Source organism: Papilio xuthus, unplaced genomic scaffold, assembly GCF_000836235.2.
Source record: "Papilio xuthus unplaced genomic scaffold, Pxut_1.1 DF828142.1, whole genome shotgun sequence".
Taxonomy (NCBI): Eukaryota; Metazoa; Arthropoda; class Insecta; order Lepidoptera; family Papilionidae; genus Papilio; species Papilio xuthus.
This window is the reverse complement of record NW_013530507.1, coordinates 1,453,803-1,469,915: the sequence shown is the minus strand read 5'-3', so window position 1 is coordinate 1,469,915 and position 16,113 is coordinate 1,453,803. Positions and strand designations below refer to the sequence as shown.

General features: G+C 33.4%; 2 protein-coding genes across 4 annotated transcripts in view; both read right to left on the bottom strand.

The window, feature by feature from the left end:
• Positions 1 to 3,063, bottom strand: part of Hil (peptidase hillarin) — a 39,016-nt gene extending 35,953 nt beyond the window's left edge. For 2 of the 3 annotated variants that reach the window (XM_013307385.1, XM_013307384.1), the window contains exon 1: positions 2,896 to 3,063. The gene's annotated coding sequence lies outside the window, so the exon portion shown is untranslated. The remainder of the gene's footprint in view (positions 1 to 2,895) is intronic. The other variant, XM_013307386.1, reaches the window with a different exon arrangement.
• A 2,030-nt stretch (positions 3,064 to 5,093) lies between these two features.
• Positions 5,094 to 10,290, bottom strand: LOC106114323 (putative phosphatidate phosphatase). Its single transcript, NM_001311870.1, is given in 6 exon segments — positions 5,094 to 5,523; positions 5,982 to 6,158; positions 6,362 to 6,529; positions 8,830 to 9,021; positions 9,464 to 9,615; positions 10,235 to 10,290. Coding segments are annotated over 6 exon segments (807 nt in total). The 5' UTR covers positions 10,248 to 10,290; the 3' UTR covers positions 5,094 to 5,418.
• Between the last annotated feature and the right edge of the window lie 5,823 nt (positions 10,291 to 16,113).

Sequence of the window (16,113 nt, the reverse complement as noted above, 5' to 3'; positions counted from 1 at the left end):
TATTTTTCCAGTGGTCATTATAATCCTAATTCGCTTTTAACTTGGGACACACAACACATGCGGCATCGACTATTGGACCGCGCGAATACAATGTTACAGCCTGATACACGCTAAGAATAATTTGCAAACTGCTTGTAAGTAACCTACACCTATTGTTTTAAATACTCGCAATTACAAAGCTTCTTTATGTTTGTTATTAGAAATAACGCATAGTTGTGCCATTTAAGATAAACAGTTATTATAAATATTATAAACATCATAAGAGAGAAGGTTGAGAACAGAGGTCGTGACCATCAGGAATAGGGAAACAAACTAAGCTAAGCAAATTTTAAGAACGTTTTTTTTTTCTGCGAAAATAACAAAAACGTATTCTTGAAGTGATCTATCACATACTATTTGACAGGCAACACAGAGATATATTAATTCTAACCACGTAAATTATAACTATAAAATATGTCCTTAAGAAATTATTTTTTTTATTTCTAAAATCACAAACATGTTTTAAACAAATTTTCCTATTTGTAAAGATTATCTGCCAGAAAACTCCAAAGCTTGAGCTTAGAAAAAATATTGTATTTTCAAGATAATGTAAACGTCGTGTTACGGTACAGGTAAATGCCTTTATCGGGCAATCGTTCGCGTTGACTAGAATAGGTACGTATAGAGATGACATCATCTGAGGCACCATAACATAGCGAAGGTACACCCAATAAAAGAGCAAAAAAGGACACGAGCCACGAAACTGTAATAAAATAACCAATGTCCAAAAACGAGATGACACGTTGTTCATTTTAATTTGATAATATACATATATTATTTGTAAATCGGTCTATTTTCTATTTCTTTACTTATAAGTAACGAGCCTTGTAATAAAGGAAAGGAAAACCTAATTGAAGAATAACTTCAAAGAACTTAAAATCTTCATGAATCACTATCACCTTGAAACTCATTGAATGGCCACTAAAGGTGGTCCTTAGTGTAGAATTAGTTCACCTACACTAGAGTACTGCTGAAGTAATCATCAACACTGAGTTCGTCAGTAAATTGGTAATACTATCATTTTATAACTTTGAGTTTATGTCTATTAGACAAATACAGACGTGATGAAGCTTTTTTATATTATGTAGAGAATAGTTATACCTATTTTATGAATATTATCTATTAGTATCATAAATGAGAGAGCAGTAGGTGCATGTTTTGGCGAGTGTTGGTCAATCGTCCGCGAACACTCGCGTAGGCCCAGTGTGGGACGTGCAGGGCTGAGGGGCAAACTACTTTTACTTCGTTTGCATTTTCTCAATGAATCGTAACTGAATGAAATCGTTTTATTATCCTACATGATCTGTTTTGTAATATTTGTGATAACAATAATGTGATTTAAATTGCAGTGGAGCGTTGGTGGCTCAGTGGTAAAGTACTTGACTTGCAATCTGCAGGTCCTGGGTTCGAATCCCGCCATGTACTAAGGTGTTTTTCGATTTCCGATTTACATATGTACATTTATCCGACGTTCTTACGGTGAAGGAAGACATCGTGATGCAACCTGCACATATCTAAAAAAAGATATGTGTGAAGTCAACCAACCCGCACTTGGCCAGCGTGGTTGACTATGGCCAAATCACCCTTAACTTAGGGTAGGCTCCGAGCCCTTCGGAGGGGACGTACGTTAGGTTAACCTAACCTAACTAAAGCTGATGATGATGATGATGGTGATAATTTAAATTTGGTAGCACTATAATGCGAAAAATAATGAATCGATCGAGCTTAATTATTATTAGTATCAGTTAATTTTTACAAACAAAAATAAAAAAAAAATAACAAAATTATGTCTTGCCTAAAAAATCACTTTAGTGTAATAATAATTTTGGGTGGTTTACTAATATTATTTTTTATTTATTTTATAATTTATGATTTTGTTGAATCCGTTGCATTATATAAAGTAGGAACACCATTCTTTTAAAGATTTTTTATAGACTATCATGAGAATTGAGAGAGGCCTACATTGAAAAGGGGTATCTGTTTATTAGAACTACACATTTATACGTAACATCTGTGGCGAAAGCTAGTGTCATTATCTGACAAGGACGCTATCGGCGCTGCGCCCACGCAGACTTTTGAAGGTAAACTAGAGCATTTTAAAAGTATTCAAAATTAAGTTACTATTACACCTTCGCAGTACTTAAGCATGTTGACATTTCATTAAGCATATCTGATGACCTTTACAACTTGAACTTGACTAATATAATAGTAATAATAAAGGTTACAGTTATGTGATTAACCAGAGACTTAGCTTAGTAAAGTTAGGTTTAAGTTATGTTTCATTAATAAGAATGTAATTAAACTTTTCCGATATTTTATATTTATTTGGCATGTTGCAATTAATTAAAATGAAGTTCACAATGTTATTAATTGCTTGTTTTAATTACTACACGTCAATTTAAGTTTTATTGAAAAAAATATAAGGTAAAAGATTACTGACAAACATTTTTATATTAATTTATTTGTTTAATATTTTTTCATCGCGTTGAGTAGTAATGAAAACTATTATATTTAATTTTAACGTCATGTTTGATGACGTTTTGTTTAAGATAGAGACCTTTCTACTTTAATGTGTACGTCATAAGAAATCATGTTTCAATCCAAGAGCACCTTTGCTTAATTTCACTGCTTTCAACATGTAAGTGTAAAAAAATAAATATTTACACAACAACGTGAACGTGTGTAGACATATGTTTAACTTAACGAGTTGTATTTTTAGCTGTCCTCAATCAAAATATAAGTTGCCACATAGAGGCAATCTCTAGATGGACATTGCCGAGCCAAAGCCATCCGATCTCACAACACAATACCACTGGCACACGCTTAACGGAAAAAGAAATGGAATAACAACGGTACCACTTGCGCACTTTTGTAATACGAACAAACTACAAAAAAAGTTAATCTAAACGGATCTATGTCTTTGCCTTTTTGTTTTAGAATGTTTTATAACTATCTTTTTTTCACAAACACCTGTTATGCGTTAAGTATTGTCATTGTGGTGACACGCGTGCGTTCTCCGCGACGGCCGGCCCAGCACTGTTGCTGTTGCGATTGTTTACCGCCGGCACGGACTCGCAAAGAGCCTTTTCTATTTGCAGGTTGTAGCCGTTTTATGGTTGGTATTTTGTTGTCTCTCAGAGACTTTTCACAATGATATTTCATTTCAAAATTATAATCATGAATCCTAAAAGTGCTGTGAGGTATTTCTTGCAATATAAAAAGAAAAAATTGATGTTAGATGAAATAATTTTACATAAACTTTAAGACATTTACTTAATAATTATAAGGTTTATAAAAAATGTAATTCCTAACCTTTGTATTGTTGTATTTGTTCTCTTTATTAATATTTCTCTTGCGTACTCTAGTAATGTCTACTATCAGTATTTATTTTTTCAATATTACCGCGAATATCTTTTCGCGACATATTCAAATATAAATTTGACCATTAGTGAAAGGGATACTAAAATGTTTTTCACAATTGTTTTGACAGTGGAAACCGATAGTGTATATGTAACTTTTGCTTTGTATATTCTTTGTACAAGGTGGCCGGGCGCGGACCGCGGCCGCGAGACATTCCGGCCTGTGAAGCGTCCACCGGAGAAAGTAAAATACTAACAGAGGATTCACATCAGTACAAACTCACTGCTATTCTAAATTATTTATCATATAACATATAAAAAGGTTATATAACAAATCAACTAAATGATGGTAGAATTAATGCAGTAATTTTACAATATAATTAAAAGTACATACAGTCAAGGAAATTTATTTCCTACCCATTATATGAAATGTGATTTGACGCTCACAATGCAATAAGCTGTAAAAATTGTCATAGCAAATTAAAAAAATGTAAATATTTCTTTCCAAATATTCCATTCTAAGTAGGAAGTAGAATTCCTTTAACTGTACCTACATAGTGGAGAATGATTAGTATATATCTATATGGTATATAACATATGTAAATAAGTCTGTATGAACAAGAAGATATATACTTTCTTTATTTTCTTCTTAATTGTATTGTCCATTATATATCGATTATTATATTTTATTGTTTCTTGTTATCATTAATTAATATATTAATTTTTTACTTAAATATGTTTAAATAACATAGAACATTATACATAACTTGTTTTGTATTATGTTAAGGTTTTTCCTAGCGATATGTTTAATAAGTGACGCCTTCGTTCTTAGACCGGAAATCCTTGAGAAATTTATCTCTAGGAAAAGAGTTCAACGAGTCACAAGTTGTAGAGAAAAGTTACTGATAAGTTTCCAAAAAAAATTATCACTCTCGTATATTATAAAAATAAAATTTGACACAATGCGATCTGAATGACTTCGACTTTAGGATGACTTAATGTCACGTGGGTTATATCGTTAGTAGTTTTATATTTGTCAGAATAATAGACTCATTCCAATGAACTATACGATTGTTATCATTATGTGTCTAAAGTAAAAGTTATCGTTAAAACTGATAAAAATGATAGATTGCTATATATATGTTTGAAAACGGAAAGTAGACTAGCTTGGTAAATAAAAATAAAACTCGCGTGTCAATGGATATTAAATATTAATATAGGAACATGAAGTATATATGGAACCGATCAGCATATTTACAAATACGCACCGTACTAGTTTCTGACAATATTTGCTAATAATAGAAGTTCTGACGTCTGTCAAGGCCTTTTTTTTAAATTTAATTTCGTCTCGACGGACGAATAAAGTAGTACACCTAAAACAAATAGAAAATCAATAAAAATAGTCATCCATATTAAGTGCTTTATCGATTAACTTTATGTTAAAATTAAAAGGTTGGCGGGAAGTTGTAGAAGTATAAAATGACTATATTAGCACCTTGTGACCCAACGCCTGACATATATTTATAGCAAATTTTACAAATTGTAAAATCCACCAGGAAGTTTTAGCAAAATTGCTAAAACTTTTTGGTTTGCTGGCCTATCGCTGACGTGGAGTATAAATATATTATAAGTAAAAATGAAACGTTTTTTTTTTTATTTTTCACATTTATTTATGAAAAAATATCTATGAAAAATATTGTTGGCGTAAATTAATATCACAGAAGACTTCATTATTTGCAAATATTGATGCGAATTTTTATATTCCATCACAACACTGTCATAAAAATTTTGCCAGGCGTTTAGAATTAAATATAAATGTACATAATTTACTATCTTATACTCTAAACCTAACTTATGTTTAACAGTAAATATAAACTAAATAATGTTATGTTTAAACTGGCACAATTTCACGACTAAAATAATGAAAATTTACACATAGAATTTAAAATATGAACAATTTCCTTAAGACAATATTTTTTGAGTATTATCGTAAATTAATTATTAACTTATTATATTTCTGCTACGCGGGCGCAGCAGCATGTGGATGTATCGCCAAGGAAAAGTCATGTTGCGGCAACGGGGAATGTTTTTTCTTCTGTGGTATGATGTCGGTGCCCCATGTCCACTGGTAAGAAAAACAAGTTGTAAGTCAATTTAAAATACAGTAAGTTGTTTCACTGACTAGCACTTTTTGTGTTAAGTCATTCAGTAATAATGGGGGTCAAACACTAATATTTGCGACATTTCGTCGTAACGTCATAAAAAATATGTCAAGATTTATATGAGATGAGATTTGTGTACTTCGGTATACCAAGTTACAGGAACATGCAAACATGTTTATCAAATTTTGGTATGAACTAATTAAGTACAGTCAGCTGCACAAAAATATATACTTAACAACGCTTCAGAAATTCAGATAAGTTTTAGAAATTAGTATTCTCATATTCGTCTGTATGCTTCCGACCATGAATGATATATGCGTATAAGTATTTTTAAAGCCGAAGGCATACACAAATTTCTAAAGTTTTATAAATGTAAAAATATTTTTGCAGCTGACTGTACATGTCCAGTATAGCTCCTTACCACCAATACAGCAAGCGTAAGACCAAGGCAATATCCAGCAAGCACATCGCTCCAGTGGTGTTTGTAGTCAGAGACGCGAGACAGTGCGGTGAACCAACTCAGCATGACGACAGCGAACTGCAGAGAATGGCGGAGGACTCGGGTGCCGCGCCAAACCATACGCTTCTCTAGGTATAGCTGTACAGAGCGAGACAAACATATTGGTACCACGATTGAATAGAGCGAGATAAAAATAATGACTTGTAAAGTATTGACTTAAAGTGCAATATTTCTGAATTTAAAACATCCCCTTAATTAGATGCGTAAATGTAATTCTTCTTTGCAACCGTCTTGCTTTCACAACATCGCATATTTTTGACTAAGTAAACTTTATTACTTACAGCTAAATAAATCATGGTGTACGCGGACCAGGACGAGTGTCCGCTGAGGAAAGACATGTGCATGTCCGCAAACTTGTCTGTTAGAGTGCCGGTGCAAGTGTACTCGTCCGCTTGAATGTACCTCCCGCGCCACGTCATCATACTGCAGTCGACTGATGGTTTGCATAACTACGGAAAAACTCTATTTATTAGTTAAAAGATAAAGAACCCCACTCATTGTGTACCTAATGATACTTAAGAGTAGTAAATCGAATTACTACTTCGATTAGTAAATCGAATAAAACCTCTCTCGTCAAAATCGATTTAATTGTTTAGGTTACACTGAGTCATATAAATCAGTAAAGGTAATATTTTAGTGAAATGATAAATTGTACATTATTTTAATAATTAAGTTTTATAATACAAATAATCGTTACATCACTATTACAAATTATAAACAGGGAAATTATTATGGATAAGGAAATATTATTTTGTTTACGGCAGTCAATTGTTTTATAGTATTTATGTACTTACTAATAGTAAATAAGTTGGCAATTCATTACGGACTTTAATCGGACTCAATCGATAACATATCGATAAAAAATAAATCGATAATCGACATTTATTGATTTTCTTTTCTTATTTAGTTACTCAGAAATTCGATTACGTTTATTTATCAAATTATAACATTTCATTTAAAATATTTATAAATTAAATAAAATGCGGAAACTAATATTCAGTAATATTACTACACTTAGTAGTAGAAATATAATTTTATAATACTTAAGACATTGTTATGCTTACGTCATAAAATATCAGCTATTGTTAAATACTTTGATCCTCTATTATTTCCGGATCATATGACAATAAGGCAGATCGTACACAAGGAAATAAGAATCTTTAAAACCCGATGATTTTAGTCGATTATTAATTAGTCTCAAAGTATATCAAAGACCTTCGTACACAGGCACGTGTTGCTGAGATTCTGTTCTATCGTTGCTAAAGATCGTCGCTCGCATTTTTTTTCAAAATAGTGGCGAAAAAGCAAACTTATACATCTGCCATATCCCTATGCCTGTACAGACCGAATAGAAGATTTGCGTCGATGATTCGATATTAAGCGCGCACAACGCGATACTTGCGACGATAAGATATTAGTTTCGAAGATTTACATTTCCTAGTGCACTAAGAGCCTAATGCAACCGGTTTTAAGTTTCAATTTGCACTAACACGTGGTTTAATTAATGGAAACTTGACCTTAGTCATAATTAATAGGAAGCATAATTAAATATAATTATCTTGACCTGCTAATCAATTAATTAACTGCGAAGATTAAAATCGAAATTGATATAAGTCAATCTACATAACTAAAATAATTGTAACGTTTTATGCTTACATCATCATTAACTCACTATACGTCTCCATTGAGGAGCTCGGAGCCTACCCTAATTTAGGGGTGATTAGGCCATAGTCAACCACGCTGGCCTAGTGCAGGTTGGTTGACTTCACACTTACATAACTAAAGACAATGTTAGTTTTGATTATTAAGTAATTCATTCAAAATTAATAATTAGTAATAATTAATTATTTAATGATAATTTTATAATACCACAATAAAGCTGGATCTGATTGTTTGAAGATAGATTAGAATCCTGAATAGACCACTAATTCAACATTTTTTAACAAACCGCAAATGAAATCGCGGGAAATAGCTAGTTTTAGATATAATTAAATACAATTCTTTGGCGCGCTTACATTACAAAGTCAAGTGTCAGAATGATTAGTGAGGGGACATAAATGTCTATATTTTTGTAAGGCTAGTGTTGTGCCAGTACACCGGCATAGTGTTGGATTTTCACATGTTGATAAAATTAAAACGCTTGTTACTATGAGGAATTAAATATATAATGATAACGATAATGATAATACTTTTCCTATAAATTATTTAATCGTAGTAAAATAAAATATTTTTATCTCTAACGACCAATTTTTGTTATCTCATCGATCGCAATTTAACTAAAACACGTCATACGTAAACTAAATAACTGTTGTCTATGTATAATTGTATTTTTTATACATTTGGTTGACCATAAACAAAATTTGAACGTAGCTGTAAAATATTTTGGACTAATGAAATTTCTTTAAAGTAAAAATGTAAGAATAAGATTTTTTTTGTTATACTATTATTGTCCTAAGAACTCTACTTTCCGACGTTACGTAGACGCAATTGGCATTATAAAGGACCACTTAAATCTGCATCAGCGCAGGAAATATGTAGTTCCATTGAATTAAGTTCAATCAAGTTTGAAACGAAACGACCTTATTTCAGACCTATTCTTTATCCTATACATTTACAGTACTAAATTTTCAAAAAATAAGAAAAAAGATTACGATATTTATAAAGTCAAAGTTTCCACTACTAAAAATAATTAAGAATGTTTTTGTTACCAAGATACGTAATATAATGTTATTAAATTAAAGGTACGTACATCAAAGAAATGTGGTCGTGGTCTTCCTATGACGTTCTTAGCAATGTTGGTAGTTAGCTCGACGAAGCAGGTGCCCAGACCAAAGGAGACCATAGCGCAGTAGAAACCGCGCAACCAGCTTGGCACGCGCAGACCGAAACAGCGCTTATTCTCGTAGTTATTCCGAAGTAGCACCCATTCGCATACAAGGAACTGTCAACAATCATAGTGTTATTAATATATTTTTTTTTGTATTTCGTTGTTAAATTTTTACTTCTGTCATTTTGAGTTGGACTAAAAGTTGCTGAAAATTGTATTTAGAAAAATAATTACAAACAAAAATCCATCTACATTCAAGCTTAAAACAATGAACATTTTATAAATGTTCATTGTTGTTAATATCGTATTCCGTCGGGTTCGAATTCCGCCATGTACTTTTGTGTTATTTGATTTTCGATTTACATATGTACAATTATCAAAACATCGTGGTTCAACTTTCACATATCTGCGAAGTAATTGGAAGATATGTGTGAAGTCGCACTATGCTAGAGTGGTTGAACATGGCTTAGTCACCGCTAACTTGGGGTAGTCTCCAAGCCCCAGCAGCCAGTGAGGACGTATAGTAAGCTGAAGATAAATGTCTTAGTAAACTTACAAAGGCAATGGGCAATCCGAGCCCGACAGCTCTGAGAACCGTAGTAGATACGGTGTCATTCTTGTAGGGGAACATCAGGCTCTCGTCTCCGCAGAAGAAGCCGCGCTCGAAGGGCGGCCATAGGTACCGTGTGAAGTAGATGCTGAATGCCACTAGGAGTTTAAAACAATGATAAAACTTTAAAATGCTCTTTTTAGTGTTTTTAAATCTATAGTTTTTAGTCTATATCTAGGTTGATTTTTTTCATTTTAAATAAGTTAGCGCTTGACCACGATTCCGCTTCATGTTAAGTAATGATGTGGTCGAATGGTACGCTCTAGCTTAGTAAATCCCTATTCACTCTACTCTTGAAGGCTCCCACGTCATACTTGTACGTAAAAACTGACGTCCACAACTTTGAAATTAAGATGAAAATCCGAAGCTAATATCTGTACAGAGCTATCCTGTTATTGAATTGACGGGAAATCGTCACAAGTCGCCAGGAAACGGTAAATCTCTGAACAAGTTAATTGCGTGAAAGTTACCGTATACCACGGAACTTTAAAACACGAACAAATTGAGAGTTTAAAAGATTTTTTGCCTTTTATCAGAAAAAGTCGCTTATTTAAAAATAAATATTACAGGTTATAAAAATAATTTATTATCATAAATAATTTATTCAGATATTTTACCACTTTTTTAATTTTAATTAAATAAAAATTTATAAAAAAATCAGATTAATTAATTTTTCGAACCGAAACACTTTAAAAAAAAAAAAAAATAATAACTTACAAGCACCAAACATAAATGCGTCAACCACGATCTTTCTTAGTACAAACATAGTGACCTCTTCTCGAGACATGATGCGTTCAGCGCAAAAGCAGAATAACTGACTGATTGTTCACTTGACCACCTTCTTAAGTATATCCGCACAGAGTAATGTAACACTAGACAACGCAAGTTTATTTTTATAATCGTTATCTATTCATTTTATATCACTGGTACAGAGTAATTAAATATAGTGTCTGTTTTATTTTATAAAATAAATTATTTAATGGCGTGGCTGGAAAATTGTGCTCTGTAAAATTTTAATTCAATTTCATAATTATAACTCGTCTTTTGCATAAGGAAGGACAAAATATTTTCATTGAAGTAAAACGATGATTTCTGTTTGAATATTTAAAGTACATTAAAGTCGATATTTTTATTCTTTTAAGACATAATAATGTTATTTATAGTTACAGAGTATTTAATAACAGAAATAGATTAAATTTTAAATTAATTAACAAAACGAAACTTTGGTAGAAGAAATCCTCCTGTCTGCTTGTAAAATAACCGTGAAATTCCCGCCTTGACATATATTGTTGTCTCTTTCATTTCAACGAGAATGAAAGGGATGACAATACAATGTTACATGAACGTTTCGATAGTCGAAATTCACATATATTTCACGTGTACTTCTAAGTTTGAAACTCCTTTATATTCCAAGCTATTCGCACGCGGAAGTACAACAATAATAAGTGTCAAAGAAAAGCTCTAAATAATATAAAAACAATCTTCCAAATATTATATGTAATCAGAAAAGTCAACGCACGCCGTTTTGATAATCCAATAAACATGAAAAATATTATAAACTGATACGTAGTAACAAATCGATACGTCTTGTTGTCTTTGTTTTCTCAAAGAAAATGTAAGGGATGGCAATATGTTTTAATATTAATCCAAATGTCAATGCAGTGCACTTCTGTACTATATTCATGAGTAATCTTGGGCTGAAAAGAAAAGCTTACCGTGGGTTTCTGAAAAAGCTGTATTTAAACATGTCATTCCTGTTATTATCTTAAAGTAGAGTTAACAATATATTTTAAATGGGGATTTCAGTGCCAGAAATCCACGATTAAAGATAGAATCTAATATAGTAGAAATAGACACGTGACTATTTCTTTTGGCAAACATGTTTTTTTTATTTGTTTTAATCAGTAATATTGTGTCAATTGATAGTGCGGGTAGATAGAGATTATCAACACGAGTGGGGCGGCTGGGGCGTGTTGGTGACGTCACGACAGTCCGCGGAGGCGTGATCGTAAGACGCGCGGCCTCCGATACCCGATATCTTTAGATAGCGGTATTTATAGACAAGGTAGTGATACCCTCTGCACCGACCCTCCTCGGATTTCACGCTTATTTTTTTTTGCGTAAAATCTTATGATAACTTTAATATATATTATGAGATGGATTCAAGTTGAACTGAAAAAGGTCAGGCTTCATATTGGTGCTAAAGACGTTTGAACCATACATATAACAATATCTACACTAAGAATATATTATAATTTTTATTTGCGACTGCAATTTTAAGCTATTTTATTGGCACATAATTCTTGAAGGAAGCAAAGATGGCTTCGATGGATAAGAGAATATTGTCACTTAACTATAAAGTTCATGTTTCTCTTGTTATTGGTTTAATTCTTAATGAACTGACCCGTAATAAGTTCACGTATAGTAAACAGTTTGAATTAAGGAATTAAAAGTATACCAGCAACATTGTAATATTGGATAAAAAGAACTTTGTCAAAGTAAATTGTCAATTTGAGGCAATTGATCTATTCATGAGTTGTATTACTTTTAAAAAGTACTTTGACCTTATAAAAAGTAAACAAAATACACAACGATTATAAGCGATACAGATAAATGTTCAAAAACAATATCTATATATAGAAATTGTAAATAAGATGTCATCGAACGCATTCAGTATGTGCCTAGGTCGTGAATCTTGGTGTACGTAAAGATAAGTTTTCATGGTACTTGAGTCTGCGGACATATGTAGACGGCTGACCACGAAAACTGCGCACAAACAGACAGCTCAGATTACAGACAACACGAAGTTATTTATACAGCGCATCTACGGCCATTGTGTGTTGAAGTAACAGTCTGAGCCTAAGCTCCTGAGAGAGCCCTCGAGACTGTTTACTCTTAAACGAGGTTCAGGCTAAGCCATCTGCGCCCGTCCACCTCAAGCCCGGTGAAGCTGTAAATGTCTCTTCAAGGCAAACAGTGACCAATCGGTCACAAAAAATGTCGTATGTCCGTCTGCAGTATCATGTACCGTGTAAACGCACCTTAATAATCATGCAGTGCGTCGACCAGTCAACCACACCTGACACACGCTGACAATGACTTGGATGTTGCAACATTGTTGTTTAGCATTTAATCTCTGATAACATTTTGTGTCGAGGATTGCATGAATTAAGTTATAAATAATTCTTTAATACTCAAAAGTATTAAAATAAGTATAATTAGGTGTAATATACACCCGAAGATCCTTCAACTGAATCTCTCTCTTCTATTGTTATAAAGATAACAATAGAAGAGAGAGATTCAGTTGAAGGATCTTAATAGATAAAGATCTATCTATTCGATTTCTATTTCAAACATGTGTAATGTTTTTTTACCGATTGTCTGTTTTTAACGAGCATTTAGGTTTTTTTATGTCATATGGTGGCAAACGAGCGAGCGGCCGTCTGAAATCGCTGAAATATCGAAGTGACCGTTGCCCATAGACATACGCAATTGCATATACGTTACCTACCTTTCATCGACGGAGGAGAGGATGCACAGAAAGAAAATATTTTCCCTTCCGATGTATCCTCTCATCCGGAAAGTCCACTTCCACTTCCCATCCTTTTCTTATAAGGAAAAAGGTGGGAAGGGAAAGAGGACTAAATTAGGACGCACAACGGGTCTCAGAAACTCACGGTAAAAGTATCAATCTTACTTCTTAGTAATATTATAAGAGCGATTTTTTAGAAGGATGGATGGATGGATTAATAGATGGGTTTTTGTAAGAAGCTATCTCTAGAGTGACTTAACGGATCTCGCAGAAATTTGGTAGGTATATATGTAGAACTTAGTCTGGAAGAAGATATAGGCTACTAATTAAGATCTTCTGTAATTACGCGCGGACAGAGTCGAGCGCAACAGCTAGTTTGTTATAATATGCAGCTGCTCAAATTTTCGGCGGCTCTCAATTTCGTACGTGATGATTCGTAGACATAATTTTAGGCTGAACGTAAAGGAATGCATGAAATCGCAGCAAAGAAATCGTGCCTGCGAAATATCAAGAAGTGGACGAATATTACCATCGTGGAACATTGATTTCGTTTGGCAAGTCCGGAAAAAGTGTACTAAGCTGACGGCCAACCTCCATTAAATGGAGAGACACCTTGAAAGAGAGAGAGAGTAAAGGAATGCAGGAAAGATACACGTGCGCATGGTTTCCTCCACCAATAATGCATCGGCCTGTCTCCAAACAACATAGACATGCGGTCGCAGCTAACCACGACAAGTTCAAATCTTATGTATTATAAATTATGTAGTAACATGATTACATTGCATCTACATAATATGACGTCAACAATAATCTTGCCTAAATAACTGCCTCGTAATGCGTCATTAGATTCAACTATAAATACATACAAGTGTAACATATATTTAATATTTCTAATCAACTATGTCAAAGGTTGCAATAACCATTTAGACTTATTTATCTTTAGTTTATCTCTTCGTACTATGATTACAACGTTGTGTTTCCTCATGTGTTGGGGAATAACATTCTATGCGCTATGTAGAATAATATAAGACAATTTCTCAGTGTTTTTTCTTCTTCTTTCTCAGCCGTTAGTCGCCCACTGCTGAGCATAGACCTCCCCCAAAGATCGCCACGATGACCGGTACTTTGCTACCTGCATCCAGGACGCTCCCGCAACCTTGACCAGGTCATCGGTCCATCTTGCGGGAGGCCTGTCCACGCTGCGTCGACCTGTCCGTGGCCGACACTCTAGAACTTTATTAACTTTCTCACTGTTTAATATTATTAATTTGTTTAATAATCTTCTTTCGGAAACATTTCTAATCAAAATCATAAAGATATATGTGAAATCAACAAATTCGCTCTGGCCCAGAATGTTTGACTATGGCCTATAACTAGCCATCTAGGTAGGCTCCAAGCTCTTGGCCGCGGACGAGAGCGAAAGCGTGCCGGTGGTCCCGTCCCGATGCGTTGGAGGAACAGAGAGGTTTAGTGGGTATGCCTCCGCTATGGAGGAGAATCCCACATAACTACCGCGTCCCCCCCGGGGCGCGGAGTATGCATAAAGCATTTCTCTCTGAAAAAAAAAGGCTCCAAGTCCTCAGTGAAGACGTATAGTGAGCTGATGCTACAATAAATATGACGGAAAACGCAGAAAAGTTGTATGTTACACATAAACTTCGAACTCATTTGATAAATGCGTGGAAAGTGTTGTATTGATATGGACATAGGTCATTCAGTTTGTAGTATGTCCATGTATACAAGACATTTTAGCATATTTTAATTATTTATTTAAAAGGTAAATTACGTTTTTTATAACCTGTAAAAGTTTCAAGTTTTATAAATTAACTAGCGGACCCGACAGACGTTGTCCTGTCTACACGTCTTTAATTTGAATAAATTAATATGAAGTTAATATTTGATGAAAATTGTGAATCTAAACCATTCCCAGATCCCCTTGAACACACACAAAAAATTTCATAAAAATCGGTCCAGTCGTTTGAGAGAAGTTCAGTGACATACACACTCACAGAACAATATATAAAGATTATGGTTACCCTGTTTTGATATGGGGGAGGTAGTCTTTAAAAGATACCCTACCTTTTGGGGGTAATATAGTATTAAGTGAGATATCTAGTTACTATAAACCCCCTGCAACCATCCTAAGCGCCACTGTGACAGTCCCAGTGGGACATTGCACTTGACAACCAATTATGGTTACCCTACAAGATTTATGTTTATAATGATTTAAGTCCCCAGTAAAAGTACTGAATAAGTACAGGAATTATCGCTCTAAATACGCAAACACGTGAATAACTTTGTATAACTTCAATCATTCATAACAATTACGTATCAACATCTATAATATTAAATATCACATAAAAACATTCTGCAGTGGAAACCCAGTTGCTAACTTAACAGCGGTATAAAAATTAAATCGAAATAAAAACAATCAAATAGTTTGAAATAAATTTAATAAAGATTAATAAATTAAATACTCATAAAATAATTTAATGATCTAGAACTTTATTCAAGTACCAACCAAAACATGAACGCCTGGTATTATATTAAGGCAATTTAAAATCCAATCCTAGCTTATTTCCTCACAAAAGAGCTTTCTATGAATAACTCTTGTAATCGTCTGTACTTTGAGTTTATTACGACGAAGAAACAAATATTTTCTCACATTTAAAATGTTAGTCAAAACAAAAGCATTGTTCCAAAATAACAACTTTGGCAATTGTAGTTACCACGTTTAATACTGACACATTTATTAATTACGAAACAAACCGTGGGTTTCTGAGATTAAAATATCTGTGTAAAATCTCATCCCTGTCATTATGTTTGACAAAACAGAGATGACAATATTTTTTAAACAGGGATTTTGGTTTTTGAAATCCACGGAAAGAATCTTGTAGGTGCTTGTTTTGACACCAAGTTAGGTTTCTGACGAGCTCTAAACTTTCTAAGTACTAAATATGGTTGTCAGATATGGAGGAATTTGTAAGGATCTTGTTTTATGATTACAATTTTTGTTATCATAGCAGTATGTCGTATAACTATGAGTTTCAATTGTCTTTGCATT